This window comes from Macrobrachium nipponense, chromosome 1 (assembly GCF_015104395.2).
Source record: "Macrobrachium nipponense isolate FS-2020 chromosome 1, ASM1510439v2, whole genome shotgun sequence".
Lineage (NCBI taxonomy): Eukaryota > Metazoa > Arthropoda > Malacostraca > Decapoda > Palaemonidae > Macrobrachium > Macrobrachium nipponense.
The window spans coordinates 30,829,348-30,849,347 of NC_087200.1; the positions used below are offsets into that span (position 1 = coordinate 30,829,348).

Sequence of the window (20,000 nt, forward strand, 5' to 3'; positions counted from 1 at the left end):
TAATGATTTTTTTTCTCTGATCACTTAGGAAGGCAAAAAATAAAATGTTAAGAGAAACCGCTCAACAATCAAGCTATTTTTTTTATGAAAGAGGATAGAGGAGAAGAGGGGGGGGGGGGGGGGCCGGTTTGTGGGGTGTCTTTAAATCTTGAAACTGCTTCAGTCACAGAGGTATGTTTACTAACTAATCCTTAGAAACATTTCATGGTTTATTTAATCAAATCTGTTTTATGAAGACGGATGTGCTACGCACCCTTACGAAGTTAAACAGGTGTTCAGAGGAGACTATTATTGTTATTATTATTATTATTATTATTATTATTATTATTATTATTATTATTATTGTTATTATTATTATTATTGGTGTTAGGTTATACAGAAGTGTTAAGTTACCATTTTCATCTTTGTTTTAGCCTTTTTTGTCCCTTCCAAATCTCTCTCTCTCTCTCTCTCTCTCTCTCTCTCTCGTCTCTCTCAATCCCTCTCTCTCATCTCTCTCCTCTCTCTCTCTCTCTCTCTCTCTCATATTATCGATTGCTGTTTTTAATATTATTATTTATTGTTTATTATTATTATTATTATTATTATTATTATTATTATTAATATTATTATTATTAATAAATAATATATTATTATTATTATTATTATTCTTTATTATTTTATTATTATTATTATTATTATTATTAAGATTCCATTTTACATTTTCGTCTTTAGCAGGTTTTTGGATTTAACTCTCTCTCTCTCTCTCTCTCTCTCTCTCTCTCTCTTTCATTTTATGTGTGCTGTTTTATATTATTATTATTATTATTATTATTATTATTATTATTATTATCATCATCATGAAGATTCCATTTTACATTTTCGTCTTTAGCAGGATTTTGGATTTAAATTCTCTCTCTCTCTCTCTCTCTCTCTACTCTCTCTTCTCTCTCTCTCTCTCTCTCTCTCTCTCATCTTAGTGTCAGTTCTGTGCTTGAGTCTGAAAGAGTTGAGTCAGTTGCCCAGTTGAATGAAAGGTGGAAACAGTCTCAAAGAAAAGACTGGACATTTATTTCACCTGAAAGGCAAAGAAATGAGACCACTCAAGGTTCTTATTTCCCCAGCAGTGTGGTTTGATTTCCACTAGAACCAGGACCGTCAAAGCTGTGGATCTCATATCCTACAAGGATATGGGAGCATAGAGGAAGTTGGAGGACTCTAAAAGACTGTTGGCTAAGGGAAGAAAACTGTCAGATAGATTGAATAAGTTGGTGTCGCTCCTCTTAACCAGAGCAAATCATTGTTTTCCAAACAGTGTCTGGGATTGAGAACTTTTTTTTTTTATTATTCTGTTGTGAGAAGTCTTTTTTTTTTTTTCTTCTTCTTCTTCTCTCAGTGTCTTGCAACTGAAGCTTCAAAAGTGCTAGCGAATATGCAATGCATTGCTACCCTGATACTGTTCTTGCATTTTAATACGTTTTTATCTGTTTATTCATTTTTTTCGTTTTTACAAGTAAGCTCTCTTATTTCTGTATTTCTCTTTACCATCTCTTAATTCCTTAGGAACACCAAGTTCTTTGGAAGATTGAAATTCAAGTCAGTGGCCCCTTTGTGATTCTTTCATATGAATAGGGTACGTCTTCTGAATAATAATAATATAATAATAATAATAATAATAATAATAATAATAATAATAATAATAATAATAATGAGAAAGTATCACTCATTGATGTCGCAATAACATGGGACACCAGAGTAGGTGTGAAAGAAAGAGAAAAAAATGATAAGTATCAAGACCTGAAAATAGGAATAAGAAGGGTATGGGATATGCCAGGGGATCTTGTACCCATCATCATAGAGGCACTAAGCACAATCCCAAGATCCCTGAAAAGGAACCTGGAAGAATTTTATGCTGAAGTAGTTCCAGGACTCATGGAAAAGAATGCTCTCTTGGAAAGAGCTCGCATTGTAAGAAAAGTGATGGACTCTTAAAAGAGGCAGGATGGAGCCTGGAACCCCGCGCTATAAAACCGCCCAGTCGAATAGGATGACTGTGATAGACCAAAATAATAATAATAATTCTGTATTATGTCAGGAGAGCATGGCCAGGAGACCCTTGCTGATTAAACACTGGTGTGTATGTGATACGCAAAGCAGGAGTCTGATTCCTTTTGGCACTTATCAGGTGCCAGGAACGCTGTCAAGTCTAGGGTATCATTTGCAACAAACCGCACCCGCGAACAGAAAGACAAAGACAGAGGTGTTATCTTGAGGACGGATTTTTAAAGTTCCCCCTTCTGCAGGAATGTTAAGTGGCATTGGCACCATCTGTCGTCGCCCCTGTTGGCATCCGGCCTTATATGGGGCACCTGTGTCATGCCCCGTAAAATTACATTCTGTCTAACCCCTTAATTTCGTCTATCTTCTGATCGTTTTCATTAATCTCTCTCTCTCTCTCTCTCTCTCTCTCTCTCTCTCTCTCTCTCTCTCTCTCTCTCTCTTTTAGGAAGTGGAACACGGTGAAATGTAATTTGATTTTGAAGAATTCTTTAGCGTTGTGAACTTGCAATCCTTTAAAACTCTGTGATATGCACTTTTTGAAAATGGGGAAACGGAATCTCGAGAGAAAATTACATGGTCCTTTAGAGACAAGAGCGTTGGAAATGGATTTTATTTCAAGGTTGTGATAACAGAACAGGTCTTTTGAAAGGAAAGTAACGTTCTAATGTATCCGCAGCTCTCTCTCTCTCTCTCTCTCCTCTCTCTCTCTCTCTCTCTCTCTCTCTATCACACACTGGGTTTTATTGCTGAGCAAGCTCTTCAACACCGTCACGCTTCTGTTACCTTAAGCAGGGATTAACTACCTGGTAGATAGTCGACTGTTGTTTGTCTCTTCTTTGTTAGAGGTAGGGATTGGGTCGGCATTCTCATCCTATAGGAGATGCAGCTGAGGACTAGAAGCTAACATTATATATATATATATATATATATATATATATATATATATATATATATATATATATATATATATATATATATATATATATATATATATATATATATATATATATATATATATATATATATTATATATATATATATATATATATATATATATATGTATATACGTATACTATATGTTTAGCATGATTAATGGGTTGACCATGGTGTATACGGTACGTCTGAGTGAGGAAAAGATTCTCAAGGAATGGTGACGGGAATGATTGTGCCTTTGTTTAAAGAAACAGTTAATATAGCCGACTGGAGGAATGATATGGACGTAACATTTCTTAGCATACCGATAAATATTTATGGCAGGATTCTTGGCAGAGAAAATTAGACTGATTAGTGAAGTACTGATGAGGTGTAGAGCATTGTGATTTGAGATTAAGAAAAGCATAACAATATGAATCGGTGGTTAGTTATGAAACATTCATGGACAAATCTTGGATAGTATATGTAAGGATACGAAGACGATGGGAAGGTTTGACGATAAGGTTAGCAGAGATGAAAAGAAGGATGAGAGTAATTGAAATGGCTGTTTACGTGAATGAAAATACGGAAGCTAATATTGGTGAGAAGTGAGTCAGATTTTGAAGTTTCGGAAGGAGTTGGGTAGAGTGAGACCTCGACATTGCTGGCTAAATGAGTTGAAAAAAACGTCTAGGAATGAAGCGTTGCTGTTGGGTCTTCTTTGGAGGTATATGACAAGAATTGTTATGAGAAATTTTCTGAAAATGGTTATGCGTCCTTAATTAAGTAAGTGAAGGATTAATGTGGCGCAATTTTTTTTTTTTTTTTTTTTTGTCTGTTGTACCTTATTTCCATTACCAGCAGTCTATCCTCCAATTCTTTAACCGTTCCGATAATGGTTTTCTTGGATTATGTGTTTTTTTTTTATCATAATGGACCCTCAGTGTTTTGGATTTTGACCGCTGACTGAAATAAGCCGTCACCAATAGAACGTGAAATAACAGACCATACAGTAGATAGGAACAAAGTTAAATGCTGATTAATGACAATGAAGTTAATTATTGATAGACGTTTGCAATAGGCATGTCATTCTGAGCGGTCAATTTGGTATATATTCAGTGAGCCCCATTGCAAAATTGGCGATTGAATTTTTTTATACGAGCGTCAAATTTCAGGGAATTTTTTTCTTTTTTTTAGCTCTGGAAACCGTCCTTTGATTTGAAGAGGCTCTGATTTTGAGCGAATGGCTTCAGGATGGATCCTCTTAAGGGGGTAGTGCTTGTCAGTGCACCTGACGTGGTGCACTGTAGGCATTACTGAAGGTTCGTTGGAGCGGTGCTCCTTCGGTCCCTAGCTGGAACCCCTTTCATTCCTTTTATGGTACCTCCATTTATATTCCCTTTCTTCCATCTTGCTATCCAACTTCTCTTGACACTTGTTTCATAACGCAACTGCTCTGAGGTTTTCCTCCTGTTACTTTACAAACTTTTCTACTCTCAATTTCCGTTTCAGCTTTGAATGACTATATAGGTCCCAGCGCTTGGCCTTTAGCTTAAATTTTATATTCCATTCCATTCTATTCCATTCCATTCAGGGTAGATGGAAATGTAAATGAAGTCATTTCTTTCGTAATAAAAAGTTTTTTGAGGGAACTCGTAAGTCTGCTCTTGTCCTTTGTGGAGAGTGAAATCCGGCGTACTGTCTCGCAAGGCATGAACAGCGTTGATGTATTAAGAGAAGCACTTCCTTGTCCATTTATAGTGTCTGTTAACCCGATTAATTGTTCTGATCGTTAAAAGGAGGATTGGTTTTATCTTTTGTCAAATCTCATGACCAATGTTCTAAAAGTTTTCTGTATTGCTGTAGTACTAAACACGGACGAGAATGAGATTGCATATATTTTATTTTCTTTGTCTTGCACATATTTTATTTTCTCAGTGTTCGATGCTAAGTTAATAACTTTCTGTGTTTTTTGAGAAAGTTTTTTTCTATATCTATTCCTTTTTATTCTGTCACTTTATAATATCCTTATTGGAGAGTTATATCTGTTTGTTGTCACTAAACCCGTGCGAGGGTTATATTGTATATATTTTATTTTCTTTATCTGTTCGATGATGAGTTGATGATCAGACTTTCTGTATATTTTGAGAAATGGTGCCATATCTTGACGATTATGTGAAGCAAAAATGTTTATCAGACAAATTCCACTCTGAACAATATCTGTGAGTCAGGGCAATCGACATAAAACAACTTATTATCTTTTTGGCAGGGTGCTAATACACCCTTTGTCGGTAAACATTAATAATCTGGCTTTTACTGCGGCTTGAGAGAGAGAGAGAGAGAGAGAGAGAGAGATAAACAGTTGCTTTAGCATTTTGTTTAGGTCCTTAGGTGGGGCGTGCGGTGTGTGCCCCTCTCTCTCTCTCTCTCTCTCTCTCTCTCTCAGCTGGTGGTAGGAAGGATGCCTTAACTGGGGGTGTCGTGTGACCCTCCCCTGCAATGATCCTGGTCATAATTAGTGCTTAAATCTCTCTCTCTCTCTCTCTCTCTCTCTCTCTCTCTCTCTCTCTCTCTCTCTTGTCTTTGTTACCTTTTCCTTATTTTTTTTTATATACGGTATATTGACTAAGGTTGGGATCTTCATGTTGGTACTTGCCATATCGTCATTTACATCTTCTCTTCTCATCCCCTTTTCTTACCCTTTCATCCTCCTACTCCTCTTCCTCCTCCTCCTCCTCCTCCTCAGCCCCTGGCATCTGCCCTCTCCTACCCCCCCCCCCTTCTCATCTCCACTCCCTTCAGCTGCCTTCGTGGAGTGGCACTAAACTATTGTTCGTGTGAATCACTTAGTTAGGCTCTTGCTGTCGTGATGTTCAGCGTCGTCTGCACTCGCGTTCCCTCGTGAGTCGAGGCAGAGAGAGAGAGAGAGAGAGAGAGACGGAAGAATCTGGAGTAGTTTGAGATACAGAGGAATCTTGAATTTTAATAGTTCGTTCAGTCAAGTGATCACTCATTTTCTTAATTTTTTCGTTTTCGAAAGAATCTGCATCGTGTTATATATAGCTTTGACGGGAACTTGTGAATATTTTTAAACAGAATTATTTTTTCGCCAGAAGATTTTGTGTTTTTTATTTATTTATTTTTTCATTTTTTGGTGAATGTATAGACTCGTGTGGTGACACGCCCTCGATGGCGTGACAGTGCCTGTGACCATCCTGCTTGTGACAACGGAAAGTAACGCGTTATGCGTTATTGCCAATGGTGAATTGTTCTGCCTCTGGAAAAAAAATATAGAATTATCAATTCATTTAGGAAAATATAAAATGTTGAAGCATGTTCCGTCTTTAGAAACTACGTATTCCTGGTTTACATCCTCCTTTGAATGTCTCGAGCGGCGTTGCTAGGCACGCGCGCCGTGCCATGCTTTCAGCGTGCTTGCGAGATATGCTTTTCGCTGCCTTGATTGGATAAATGCCTCCTTGACGTCGAGGCTCAAATGTGATTGCAGACTCTCGAGACTCCAAGAAAAATAGAAAGGAGGAGGAGGAGAAAGTCTTGCTCTCGCTTGGGACTCTCCCGTGATTGTATCCTGAATTGGAGATCCGTATAACCAGGATTAGAAAAAATTTTCTATTCATCCTGCAAATAACAGGATTAAGTCGTATAGGCCTTCGTGTGTCAGTTGAGGGGGGGGGAGGGGCTGGGATTGCGTCTGGCATATTTTTCGATAAGGGTCAAAGTTCACCTTGAAATGTTGTGACCAAGGATTGATTATTATAATTTTAAAGAAATGTTATTTTGAGAATGCATTCTTATTTGGATTAGGTTAACTAGTCAAGCCAGAAATCGGAAACTTTTATCTTCCGTTTGAAACTGAAATTTATATTCCGGCGATCGGAGAAAATCAAAATCAAATACAAATCAATTGTCAAGAGCAGCTTTTTGACATTTATCATATCAGGGGAGATCCAATCAGATCATCCAAAGTGGCGTCCCTTTTTCAAAATCCGCCGCCCTCGCCCGTGCGGACCGTCCACAGGCCCACGATGCCGGGGTGGGCGGAGGCTGTGGACTTCATGAGAACCGTGCACCCTCCGCCCTCGCCCAGCGCCGTCCCGAACCCGGCATTTGGTGCAAACGGACCCCCTTGTGGACCCCCTTGTCGGACTCCTCCTCATATCAACAATAACAACCACCAGGAGGGTTCTTCTCGCGGTTACCACAACAGTGCCAACAATGGTGGGGTTGGCGTTGTTGGTGGTGTTGTGGTGGTGGTGGTGGTGGGGGGCCGGGTGGGGTAGTGGGTAGCTGCGGCAGTACCACCACGGGCCACCCACTCCCACTCAGACTGTTTTGCCAAATGTCTTCAACACTTCAGGTAAATGAATGGTGACAAATGAATGGTTGGGGAGAATTGTTGGGAGGGGGGGGGGGGTTCGGGGGGGGGGGGGGGGGTGGTTCGGGGGTGGGTTGGCTGGGTTGTATTGACTCCCAGAATGAAACTTAGGAGAGCAAAAGATGCCAGAGAAAATGGACGTGTTGATCAAAGTAGGGAAAACGCATACTTAAGTAAAAAAAAAAAAAAAAAAAAAAAATACACATTTAGAACGTAACGCAAACATTGCAGAAAGTAAAAAAAAAAAAAAAAAAATACACATTTAGAATGTAACGCAAACATTACAGCAAGTAAAAAAAAAATACACATTTAGAAACGTAACGCAAACATTGCAGAAAGTAAAAAAAATAAAAATACACATTTAGAACGTAAAGCAAACATTGCAGAAAGTAAAAAAAATAAAAATACACATTTAGAACGTAACGCAAACATTGTGGAAAGTAAAAAAAAAAAAAAAAATACTCATGCACACACATCTAGAACGTAACGTAAACATTGCAGAAAAAAAAGCTAAAACCGCCCCTTAACAAGTTAATCCAGCCAAATTTTGGGCCAAAAAGCTGAAAGTAAAACGTTTATGTTCGCGATAGAAAGTGTGATGGTGATGGTATATACTTTTTGCTCTCTTTGTAGAACTCTAGTTTTGTGAAAAGATTACCACGTGTATTTATCATCTCACGTATGGAGTATGGAAAAATTACGGAGTTTTGTTATGGTACATTCCAGAAGCTTATTACCGTAGGTGCTGCTATTTCTGTTGTGCATGCTGGGACGAAGTTTGTTACTTTTGATGCTCTCAGTGTAGCAACTAGTGACAATAAAAAGATAACAATGTCAGTGGAAATAGTAACTGATAAAGATAGCAGCTGACACAATAAATAGCAACACAAAGAATTGCCTAGCAAAGATATATAGCAGCTGAATCAACAGATTACTACATACAATGAATTGCATAGCAATGTATAGTTGAAATGCACAGCATTTGACAAGTGACTACGGAGTAGATTGCAGTTGTGCACAATTTAGTGGTGGACAGTTTGGTGGGGAAATGATCTTCCTACTTGAAATCTGATTTCACCCAAAAATCTTCAAGGATATTGGTTGTAAATGTATTTTTTAACTGACATATTCTCCTTGAATTTTAATCAATTTTTAACTGTTTATTAATTTTCTTTTGCATCATCTTTGTCTTCTTTAATAAGTGGCAGCTCCTCTTTTTGCATTTCCCTTTAGCTCGTCTTACTTCTTCCTAATGAACACCATAATATTCTTTGGAAGCTTGAATTTCAAGTCAGTGGTCCCTTTGTTGGGCTTGTTCCATATGAGTAGGTTTCATCTAGTGAATATAATAATAATAATAATAATAATAATAATAATAATAATAATAATAATAATAATAATAATAATTATACATAGTACTTTAGTTACCTTAAGAGATCTTTGCTGAAAATAATGTACAAAGTTATATTCTGTACTTAAAAGTGTATTTAAGTGGTATACCTGTGCGCACTGCATTCATATGCATATACATATGCAAACGGGTAAGCGAATGGGAGTGCCCACTCCAAAACTCATTATAACTGTTATGTCTCTACTTTACTTCATTATCAATTCAATTTTCAAGTGGTATGGAATCGTTTTAGTTTATTCCACAACTCATGTTTTCAAAACCGCTCTTTTTACTTTAGACTCGAATTTTGGAAAGTGAAATGATAAGGGGCATTTTCAACATTTTGAGGATCTAGTGCAAAGAAGTTGTAAAAGGGCTGATGAAGAACGTCAAGTTAATGTGACTGTTATGTATTTTTATTTTTTATTTATTTATTTATTTTTTTGGTGGGGAGGAGGAGGAGGAGGAGGAATAATTTGGTAAAATCTTGACATATTGGACGAGGGTCTCTTATTTTAAGAGTTTGCCATTAATCGGGAAAATTACAATGAATAATGTTTATATTTGTGTCTTATTTATATAGCTTTTTCGCTTTATTTTCCCTTTCACATTTCGTAATTTTTGTATCCCCCCTTAATGTATCAAGCCTCTTCTCTTGGGTATTTGACATCCTCTCATTAGTATTTCTCCGTCTTCTCACGCCTATTATTATACTTTCTTTTTCGTTTACTCGGGGAATAAGCCTACATACTACTGTGTTGTTGTTTTTTTGAATTGTTGTTCTTGTTGTGGTGGGGGGGGGGGGTGTTGTCGGAAAGGTCTATGGAAAAGACTAAAAAGGTGTTTCACGTGAAGATAAAGATTCAAGAATTTATGATCTATTCATGAGATTGAAAATGTAAATAATAAATAATGTCCACGGTAAATAGTACAGAAAAATTATCTCTAATAAAATATAGTGCATTTATTTCAATTTTCGTTGGTGAAAGAAAGCTCTGTTTGACTGAAAATTTTAGCACGCCCCCCAGAGTAAGCTGGAGGTCGGATCACGCCTTGGATTGATTGTACCTTGTGCTTTGATATGAAATACTCCGATGACTCGCTACTATTCTACCGGATATTTCGCTTTCTGCCACTACGTACCATTTCTTTTTTTCTCTCTTTTGTGTTGTTTTCCTTTGTTGTGTATTTTTGGTAGTACCAATTTCTTGTTTTCCTTCTTGCTTCCTCTCTTTCATATGCATAACCGACGTCACTTTTCCTGTTTTTCTTCTTATGCCTCTCCCATGTCTCTCCATTTGTACGCGTTTCCTCTTATCGGTTCTGCCACACCTTTCCTGCCTATCACACCCTCTTCCTTTTGTTGTTAACTTTGTCTGTGTTTCCTTTCACATCTCTCTCATCATCTTTCATTTCCTCGTCCTTCTTTCTTTTTTTTAACGTTTTGTTATCCCTTAGATTTCCTTTTCCGATCGGTCCACTTGTATCATGAATTGTCTGTGCATTATTTTATTTATATTTTATGTATATATATTTATCTATATATTTATCATATGTTGATTTTTTTTTATTCCTGAATTTTCATTCCCTGCTGAACTCCATGTTCAGTATTGACCTCTTGAATGGAGTCGCATATTGATCGGATAATCTCTCCCTTCACCCCCACACTTTCCTGTTCCAATGGGTCCATTTTTATGATAAATAATCTGCTGTTTTATTTACTTTTCTATATATTTATCATATGTTTATTTTTGTATTCTGCTGAATTTTCATTTGTTGTTGAACTCGCATCTTGAAATGACTAAGTATGATAATGACACCTTGAATGAGGCGACATATTGATCGGATAATATCTGCCTGTCACCCCACAGTTTCCTTTTCCGATTGTTCTATTATGATAAATTGTCTGTACCTTTTTAGCTATTTCTGTATTTTTGTATATAATAAGCTTGATTTGGTATTATATTGAACTTCCATTCGTAGCTGAGCTCTGTATTTAAAGATGAACGAAGCCACCGTATTGATCGAATAACATCTCCGTGTCTCCTCCCCCTCCCCCGCACAGGAATGGGGCGCGGCGTTGGGAGCGCTGGTTTCCGCGAGCAGGTGGTGGGCCTGGGCTACCTGTGGGAGACGTGGAGCGAAGCGGAGCAGGTGGTGGTGGTGTACTCCCTGGTGAGGCGCCTGGGCGCCGTGCCCGCCAAGTTCCTGCTCAACGTCCTCAACGCCCATCATGCCACCGCGCCCGACGCCGCTGACCTCAGCGCCATGGAGGCCACGGCGAATGATCCAGGTGAGTGCCGGTATTCTTGATGATGGTAATGATGCAGTTTGGTCTTTAAGTGGAAGGAGGGGGGGGGGGGCAGATGGGGGATGGGGGAAGTATGAGGTAGGGCAAGATGGGGGAAGATGGAGATGGGGCAGGATGGGGGATGGGAGAGGCTTATTTTACTGCGCTTTGATTTATGCATGTTGCATTGTTGGTAGAGAAGCAGGTGGGAACTCTCTCTCTCTCTCTCTCTCTCTCTCTCTCTCTCTCTCTCTCTCTCTCTCTGAAAATCTGTCTGTTGTCTGTTGGTGGAACGACTCCTGTCGAAGAAGCATTCCTCGTTCGGGAAAGAACCCTCGATTATTGGGCGAATCGAATTATTTTCCTTTGGCAGAGAAGTTAGATCCCCCTTCCTCTGCTGGATAACATTGATTGTGAACTTCGTAACTTAATTTCTAATCCCATTTGCTTCGTATTTGTCAGGAAGTCATGTCTCTCTCTCTCTCTCCTCTTCCTCTCTCTCTCTCTCTCTCTCTCTCTCTCTTTTTTTCCACTTTATCGTTACCTCTGCTCTTGATTGGTAACTTAGTTTCTCTAGGTCCCTGCTCGGTAATTTGTCAAGGAATTCTCTCTCTCTCTCTCTCTCTCTCTCTCTCTCTCTCTCTCTCTCTCTCTCTCTCTCTCTCCAAACTATCGTTACCTCTGCTCTTAATTGTAACTTAGTTTCTAGTCCCATTTGCTTCGTATTTGTCAGGAAGTCTCTCTCTCTCTCTCTCTCTCTCTCTCTCTCTCTCTCTCTCTCTCTCTCTCTCTCTCTCTCTCTCTTTTAACTATCGTTACCTTTGCTCTCAAGAGCTTACTGTCGATGCCTTAAGGGGATATATGCACACATTTATGTAGGGTATCTGTATTAATGAAATCTTTTGAACGCTATTTTAGTCACTGGAAATGAAAAGAAGTATCAGGTACCTAACACGGTATTATGTGAGATTTAAATTTTTTTTTTTTTTATTAAAGAACCTAACTTCTCCATGATACAGCTGGCAAGGAAGTAAAAGCTATATAATGGATATTTAGGTATTTAGAAAATAAATGGTGAATTAAGTATTTGTAATATAGCTTTTACTAGAAATCCTGGAGGGGTTAGTATTTAAAAAGATAAATACTGAATTAAGTATTTATATTTTTTCCAGAGTATGAGCGAAACTATATTGAAGAAACACTTTCAAATACCAAACACTGGCTTCTCATATTTTGCATGACAGTGAGTGCCAGGTTTGGTGTTATCTGATATCGAGAAGCCTCGTAAAGACCGTCAGTTTACTACTTCCCATATTTCCTGTGTCAATTATTTGTAACACTTAGGCGGGCCACTCTCACAGTCGATCTGGTTGCACGATGAGAACTGAGTGGGAGGAGACTCCAAAAAAAAAAAAAAAAAAAAAAAAAAAATGACTGGAAACTCACGTTACTGCCCGGTCTGAACAAAGTAGTCGGTCTTAAATTGGGAGCCACGCTGTTCGGACGTGTCGGAGGGAATATCTGATAATGAACCATATATGCTCAGACTATGCCGTTACAGCCAATGTAACAATGAAATAAAATACCACGACAAAGACTATAGGGTCAATGGCTGGTTGTTGAAGAGAGAAAAACTCACATTTATTGCTTTTAAAGGAAATACAGGTAGCTCCCAGGGATTGTTACGATTACGTACGGATAGACGAGTTAACATTGAATTTTCTATAAAGATTATAACGGTCGCGCAAAAGGACGCGTGCATAACGAAATCAACAACGTCCTAAGAAAGGCCAAGTGCCAGAGACATGTTAAGCTATTTGGACAACACTCTGCAAGGCGTACATAATATCAAATATAAATAAAACTCATGTACATATTTGTATCTTTGATTAAAAATAAACTTGCTTTTAAAAAGTCAAAGTAATTGTGACTCTTCTGCAAATATGCCAAATAGTTTGTAGTGTATCAAATTAGAGTAGAAAATTATAAAAGAGAAAAGGTAATAAATCTTTGTCTAACCAGCCATTACGCTACAGTATTTCGTAATCAGCACTACCTACAAGAAAATGATATGGGTAGGAGGTTTCGCTACCTCTCATTATGATTTTATTGTTGCATTGTCTCCAGTTCTTTAAACCATATATCACGTGTTAACCATTTAGCATATATTCTTATTTCGTTAAGAAATATCCACAGTTTCTTTTCTTATTTTTTCTTTTTTTCTTATACCTTGGAATATAACTGACTAAAAGTCCTGAGCAATGCACCAATTTTTTTGTCTTGTTTTGAGAGTTTACTTGAGGTATTGTAAAATATACATTACTATTAAACATATACATATATACTTAATTTGGCACTTTGAAACCTTGTCGTTATCCAGGATCTAGAAACGCTACGTCCTTCAGTCTCCAACATCACAGGGGTAAATGAAACATTTATGTAATTTTATTTTTTTTACACATGCGATAAATTGGTATTAGATAATTTTACAAAATTTAGTTAATATGTGAAGATTATATATATATATATATATATATATATATATATATATATATATATATATATATATATAATATATATCATGTCTAAGGGACAAAACGTCCTTATTCTTTGATGCCTCTACTTTCCTTAATTCTTATCGATATGAAGGTCTTATATATATATATATATATATATATTATATATATATATTATATATATCTATATATATATATATATATTATTTATCTTCTTATTCACTACCTCTTCGGTTACATCAGGGCACTTTTTCTTTAGTTTCTCAATTAGCGACTGATAGCCTGCATTTCTTTTGTGTTTTTTTAGAATATTCTTTACTTCTTATATTCCACAGACATTGCTAAGATTTATAAATCTCGAAGAACCCCGTTCAGAACTCCTTATCTATCGAAAGTCTGACATGTTGAACGATATCCTCTTCTGTGCCGTTTCTTGGTAAATGAACCTCCTATAGTGCGTTTACTTTTCTAAGATCGTTCTGGTGGGGCCAGGTAGAGAAAGCAGAGTTGTCATATCTACGGGTATATAAGTCCCATTAAATACTTCCGCAGACATAATCCTTCTTAGGAGGATTCGCTTTAGACATTGGGAGCGAGGAAAAGTGTTTGCTTGTTCCCTGTTAACTTTTTTTTTTTTTCATTCCCAATTATATTTAGCTATTCCTTCTTTCTCTTTCTATAATTATAGATCCGCTGAATGGCCTGTTGGCTCCGGTGTTTGGACTTGAGACATAAATTCATGAGTCAATCGATCTATTATGCCCTTAGAAAAGACAACCGCTCATTCCTTCTTTGCATAACATTTTCATCAAAATCGTCCAAGTCAGTCACAGGATTCTCTTTCCCTTTTCTTTTTTGGAACACTAGCGATTCCGCTAAATTTCCCGACTCTCTTGCTTCCTTGTTAAGTCTACGAATAGTAATTTCTGACACTTTTGTTGCTTCAAATGTTCTCTGGATAGCCTTCGAAACATGACCTTTTAAATCCTCTTAAAAATCATAGGTCCCTTAAACTCAGATCTGGCATCGCCGGGGAAAAAATATACCATATCTTCATTATCATTACTGAAACAGGTTTTAACGAAGAATATACGAAATAAGATATATTCAAAATATCTGATGCAAAAAAGAACCACGTTTCAAGAAATGAAAACTATTTCAATAGACTCCATGAAGCTAATGATTACCATAAAATGGAAATTGGCAAAGTATGATATCTGTACAAGCCACACCGCAGGTATCTTAAAAAAGCAAACGCGCTATAGTTCATCAAGCCTTGTCGAAGACACCATTCACGGTCAAACTATCAGTTTTGAACGATTTAATCTGAAAAACCCCCATTTGACTGTCGTGTCTGACCGTGAGTTGCTCTTTCAAACCTCAACTGTTAGGTTTGTCGATCCCGCTTGGCTTCCGGGCTTGATCAGATCTGCCTTGACTAAAAAACACTCCACTCACATTCCAACTTGCTTAAACCCCGCCCATTTCGATCGGGTATTACAAATCCCACCTGACGTGAGTGGCCGGCTTTAAGAGATACCTGGACAATAAATGTTTCTTTCCCTCCCCTACAAGATTTGGAATTCTCTTCCTTTGTCTGTCTTTTCCTTAGTGCTGGTCGTTCATCCATTGGTTTTCGCAGAGAGAGAGAGAGAGAGAGAGAGAGAGAGAGAGAGAGAAGAGAGAGAGTGCAATTTATTCTCTTAAGTTTGTATAGTGCTCGAGGGAAGTGCATTTCACTAACATGGGGAATAGAATGTTCCAGGAGAGAGAGAGAGAGAGAGAGAGAGAGAGAGAGAGAGAGAGAGAGAGAGAGAAGAGAGAGATTTTATAATAAAAAAAGCCGACTCCGTTGTAAATAAATAGCCTTCAAAATGAGAGATGAGTCTCCTTCGTGCGCCTCCTATCCCCTATTTTTCTATCCCATTATAAACAAGTACTTCAGCTCTCCCTCTCCTTGAAGGGAGTAAGGTGATCTGTTGTGCTCTTTCTCTAATCTGAGATGTTTGCTTTTGGCCACGGGACTTCGTTAGAAGGATTGAAAGGTAACCAATACAAGCACTGCTCATGACTACTTTTTTTCAGTCTTTTCTTTTTAATTAAAATTTTTTTTTAGGGGACTTGGTACCATAATTACTAATAATAATAATAAAATCCAGCCTTCAATTTTAGAGGTTCTTTTGCATACAGTTGTCCTCGTACGATCTCTCTATGTCACCTCACCAGGAATAGTCGTGAGGATCAGTCCCCAGATGACGATTGACAATAATACCCAGTTAACGATTAAGTACAGTCACGAATAGTAATTGAATTTCCCCGACTTGTGCGTGTAAATGTCCGTAAAAGTTATGATTTAGTAACGAGTAGTAAACCGCGTAACAAATATTTTGTCCATTCGTAATTGCAACATTGCAATTTCTAATGAGTTTATTTTGCTTATGAGTGTGTGTGTGTGTGTGTGTGTCTGTGCGCGTGGGCGTACAAGAAATACAGCGCTTTTGTAAGCAGTTTGTACAAGAATAAAATTACCCTCTTTTGCAATGTGGACTTATTTCAATCATGATTGGACAATTATAATGTAACGTGTCTGGACAATTATCATTTAACGTGTCTAATACCCGTTGCTTAATTGAACGAGGAAATCTTAGGTCCATGTATAATAAACACATTCATTATAAGTAAATTTTTGTAAATATAACCAGAGCACGAACATTTACTGGCTAAAGACAATTTTTTTTTAAGTATATAGTCGAGGAAATTTGATTACTAAATACTGTTCTTTATTGTTCATAGGGTATAATTGTTCATCGTCATCTTGGCGATCGGAGGTGAAGGTGCATTCCTATGTAATTTTTCAACCTTGTAGCAAGAGAAAGGTTTACCTACATAGAAAGTTTCTGAGTGCTTGAGATAGAGAGAGAGAGAGAGAGAGATAGAGAGAGAGAGAGGAAGAAGAGAGAGGAGAGAATGTATATGTGTATTCCGCATCTTGTTATATCAACAGAGAGCAAGAAAGGTGGTGGGTTATATATATATATATATATATATTATATATAATATATATATATATATATACACTATAACACATACATAACACCTCTCCTCTCTCTGCTCTCTCTCTCCTCTCCGTCTCTCTCTCTCTGCTCTCTCTCTCTCTCTCTCAAGCATTTAGAAACATTATATGTATAGGTATACCTTTATCTTTTCTACAATGTTGATAGAATCACATAGGAATGCACCTTCACCTCTTCTATATAATATATTATATATATATATAGATATATATATAATATATATAATATATATTTATATTTATCATATATATATATATATATATATATAATATATAGCTACATATATATATATATATATGAGAGAGAGAGAGAGAGAGAGAGAGAGAGAGAGAGAGAGAGAGCGCAAGCTGTAGAGCTGTAGTAGTACAGGTGGGGCCCCCTGGGCCAGGTTATAATTCGACCGAAGATGGGCAAATGAGCATCTGATTTCCTGGTATGCCCGTTCTACTACGTGGAAGACCTTCGCTTCGGGCATTGCGACAGTTCCAAGGAAAGTGGTGGGGGGGGGGGGGGGGGGGCGCTAACAGGAGAGCAGTTGGGGGAAACGGTCTCTTCCAATCACGAATCCGTTGAAATATCAATATTCTTATTAATTCTTTTAGATATCACTAAACCTATGATTTACTACTGCAACTGCTTTTTCTGTTTTTTATTAATTTTTGTGTTACAAAGCAGAATGAAATGTACCTTTCTGTGAGAATAACAGTAGGCATAATAATGATAAGGGTGTTCCGACCTCCTGCTTACTCGACACGCGTGCAAGATTTTCCCCTCACGCATAAGTTATAAACATTATATTAAACGTGTTTAAATCTACGGTCAAAGAGAGCCTTGTTTCACCTACGAAAAATAAATATTTGTTTTTTTACTGTTTAACAAGGACATTATTTATTTTGTACATTTTCATTTAAGTAAGTAAATTATAAGTATCCTATCCTAAAATTCTGTATCTTTAATTTAACGCGAAACTCCTTTTTTTTTTTTTAGATCTTTTTAACCTCTACTATAGACCTTTCCTAACCCCCCAACAAGAACAACAACAACTGCCACAAAGTAATTGTAGGCTTACTCCTAGAGTAAGCGATAATAATTATATGTGTGATAATAATAATTAGGGGTTCTCTCTGCCGGATGAGTGTTCTCTCTCTCTCTCTCTCTCTCTCTCTCTCTCTCTCTCTCTCTCTCTCTCTCTCTCTTTTCCAACCTTTTTTTTTATTTATTATCTTTTGCTGGGCTTAATTTTTGGATGGATATAAGACATTGACTTACAGTTTTTGCAGCTCGTCAAACCTTACTGTTTTTCCACTTTCCTTTATTTATTTATTTATTTGTGTGTGTGTGTGTGTGTGTGTGTGTGTGTGTGGTGTGGGGTTGGAGGCACAAACGGGTTTTTACGCGACGCGATAGATGGATGCATTTTTACCTTGTTTATTTATTTATTTTATTTTATTTTTTTATGGGTTTGAGGCATTACGTTTTTTTTCTGCTCCATTCCATAGGTTGCCACCGTCCCACGTTTTTTTTTTTTTTTTTTTATGGGTTTGGAGGCATTAACCAATAGTTTTTACGCCATACAAAAGCTTGACAGCTTTCCCACTTTTTTTTTTTTTTTTTTTTTTGTGGGGTTGGAAACATTAACTTAAGTTTTTTTACGCCACTCAAGAGGTTGCCGCTTCCCCACCTTTTATTAATATTTTTTTTTCTTTTGTGGACTATTTTATTGGGTTGTTAGAGGCATAACCTTACCGGTTTTTTACGGCACCGGTGAGTTTGCCTCCTCCTCATTTTTTTGTGGGTGGGAGGGAGGGGGAAGACGGGGCGTTGGGGGGAAGGCTTTATTTTTGGGTGGTTGGAAGCATTAACTTAGGTTTTTTTTTTTTTTTTATACCCCACACCAGTGTTGCTGGCCTTCTTAATTTTTTTTGCGCGGCTTTATTTATTTATTTATTTATTTATTTATTCATTTTTTTTGGGTGGTTGGAGCATTAACTTACGGGTTTTTTCCCTGTTATTTTTATTATCATTTTTAAGGGGATTTTTCTTTTGGGTTGTCGGAGTTAAGGTTGCAGCCTCCCCAACTTTTTTTTTTTTTTTTTTTTTTTTTGGCATTACTTAAAAGTTTTTTTTATTCACCTTAGATGTTGCTATCTTAGTAATATTTTTACATTTTTATTTTGTGAGGTTTGTTTTGACCCACCTTTTTTCTCTTATTTTTTATTTTTTATTTTTGGGGATTTATTTATTTTGGGTGGTTAGAGGCATTAACTTTCGGTTTTTTCCCGCCACGCCAGAGGTTGCCTCCTTCCCACCCTTTATTTTTTGGGGGGCGGGGTGTTTATCGCTTTTTGAAAGCATTAACTGTGACGTTTCTTCAGTAAAAGAACGTATATTTACTGAAATATAGCTAGACACATCAATGGAGACGTCTTTTCTTTATCTAGATCTATATAAAAACTGTGCCATGAATTTGAGACAAACCTTGATTCCTGACGTTTGTATATAACAACCAAAACGCCCATTATGACGGTGAAAATTTTCAACATAAATAATAGAAATGTCATTCACCTTAACACCCGTTACATCTCCCTGTCCTTAGAAAAGTTATAAGTACCGAAGCAGATAACTACATCATAAAACATAACACATCAATTATGAATAGGAAACATAAGACTCCTTCTTTCATTTGCTGATCAAGTCTAACAAAAATAAATCTGTGTACATAAATATATGAAGTATTGGGTAACCTAACCATATTCTTAGCTACCGAAGGTGGGTTTCCGTATCTCGGTGTAACTGGCAAGTGATCTTTAAAATTCTTCTTGATCATTTAAATATCTGTTCGTATCTTTGTTTTTTTTTCTTTTAAATCCCTCGTGGATATTTCTGCCAAGTAAAAATTACGTTCTTCTGAGCAAGATCCCGTAGTGGTTTTGTAAGATCTCTTAATCCTGGCAAAAATTGTGGCCAATATTGCACCATTCCAGAAAAAAAAATCGATGGGTGCAGCCATTTCTGTTATTGCTTTAACTTTTAAGAGTCTCTGGCTTTAGTCTATCGGCAGTGACTCTAAGACCACAAAATGACAATTCTATCTGCCTCAACTTGAATTATTCACAAAAATTAAAATCACGCTCCTTGCAACGCTTTAGAAATGCGTGAAGATTACGACCATTGTCTGCAACTGCATCTTCCTGATTTTTACCACGACCAATTACCATAAAATCACCAGACTGTCATCACTCCAATTCCTTTCAAGTCCTCTATCTGCGACTAACCTCCACTATCGTAGATTCACATCACCCGTGCATCTGATGCCTAGGCCAGTCCCTGACGACGCTCTTGATTGGCTGTTGATAAGCCAAGGGCTGGAAACTCTCAGTCT

General features: G+C 37.2%; 2 protein-coding genes across 7 annotated transcripts in view; both read left to right on the forward strand.

Annotated features, from left to right (window-relative positions):
* LOC135219210 (protein Smaug homolog 2-like) overlaps positions 1-20,000 on the forward strand; it is a 270,478-nt gene that overhangs the window by 16,136 nt on the left and 234,342 nt on the right. For 4 of the 6 annotated variants that reach the window (XM_064255777.1, XM_064255776.1, XM_064255774.1 and 1 more), the window contains exon 2: positions 10,804-11,031. The exons of 1 other annotated variant lie outside the window; for it this stretch is intronic. In XM_064255777.1, coding sequence (XP_064111847.1) covers positions 10,806-11,031 — 226 coding nt within the window. In that variant the 5' untranslated portion in view covers positions 10,804-10,805. Of the gene's footprint in view, positions 1-7,195; positions 7,331-10,803; positions 11,032-20,000 lie in introns of those variants that run through there. One more of the 6 variants, XM_064255778.1, reaches the window with a different exon arrangement.
* LOC135219211 (uncharacterized) lies at positions 5,807-7,253 on the forward strand. The gene is made up of 2 exons (XM_064255783.1): positions 5,807-5,853; positions 6,914-7,253. Exons 1-2 carry the CDS (start codon positions 5,822-5,824, stop codon positions 7,251-7,253), a joined length of 372 nt encoding a protein of 123 aa, XP_064111853.1. The 5' UTR covers positions 5,807-5,821.

Bases quoted from the DNA above. Each gene is read 5' to 3' on its own strand.
- LOC135219211 (XM_064255783.1), top strand. From the start codon at position 5,822: ATGTTCAGCGTCGTCTGCACTCGCGTTCCCTC. The intron at 5,854-6,913 runs GTGAGTCGAGGC...TTATCATATCAG, and splicing joins GTCTGCACTCGCGTTCCCTC to GGGAGATCCAATCAGATCAT.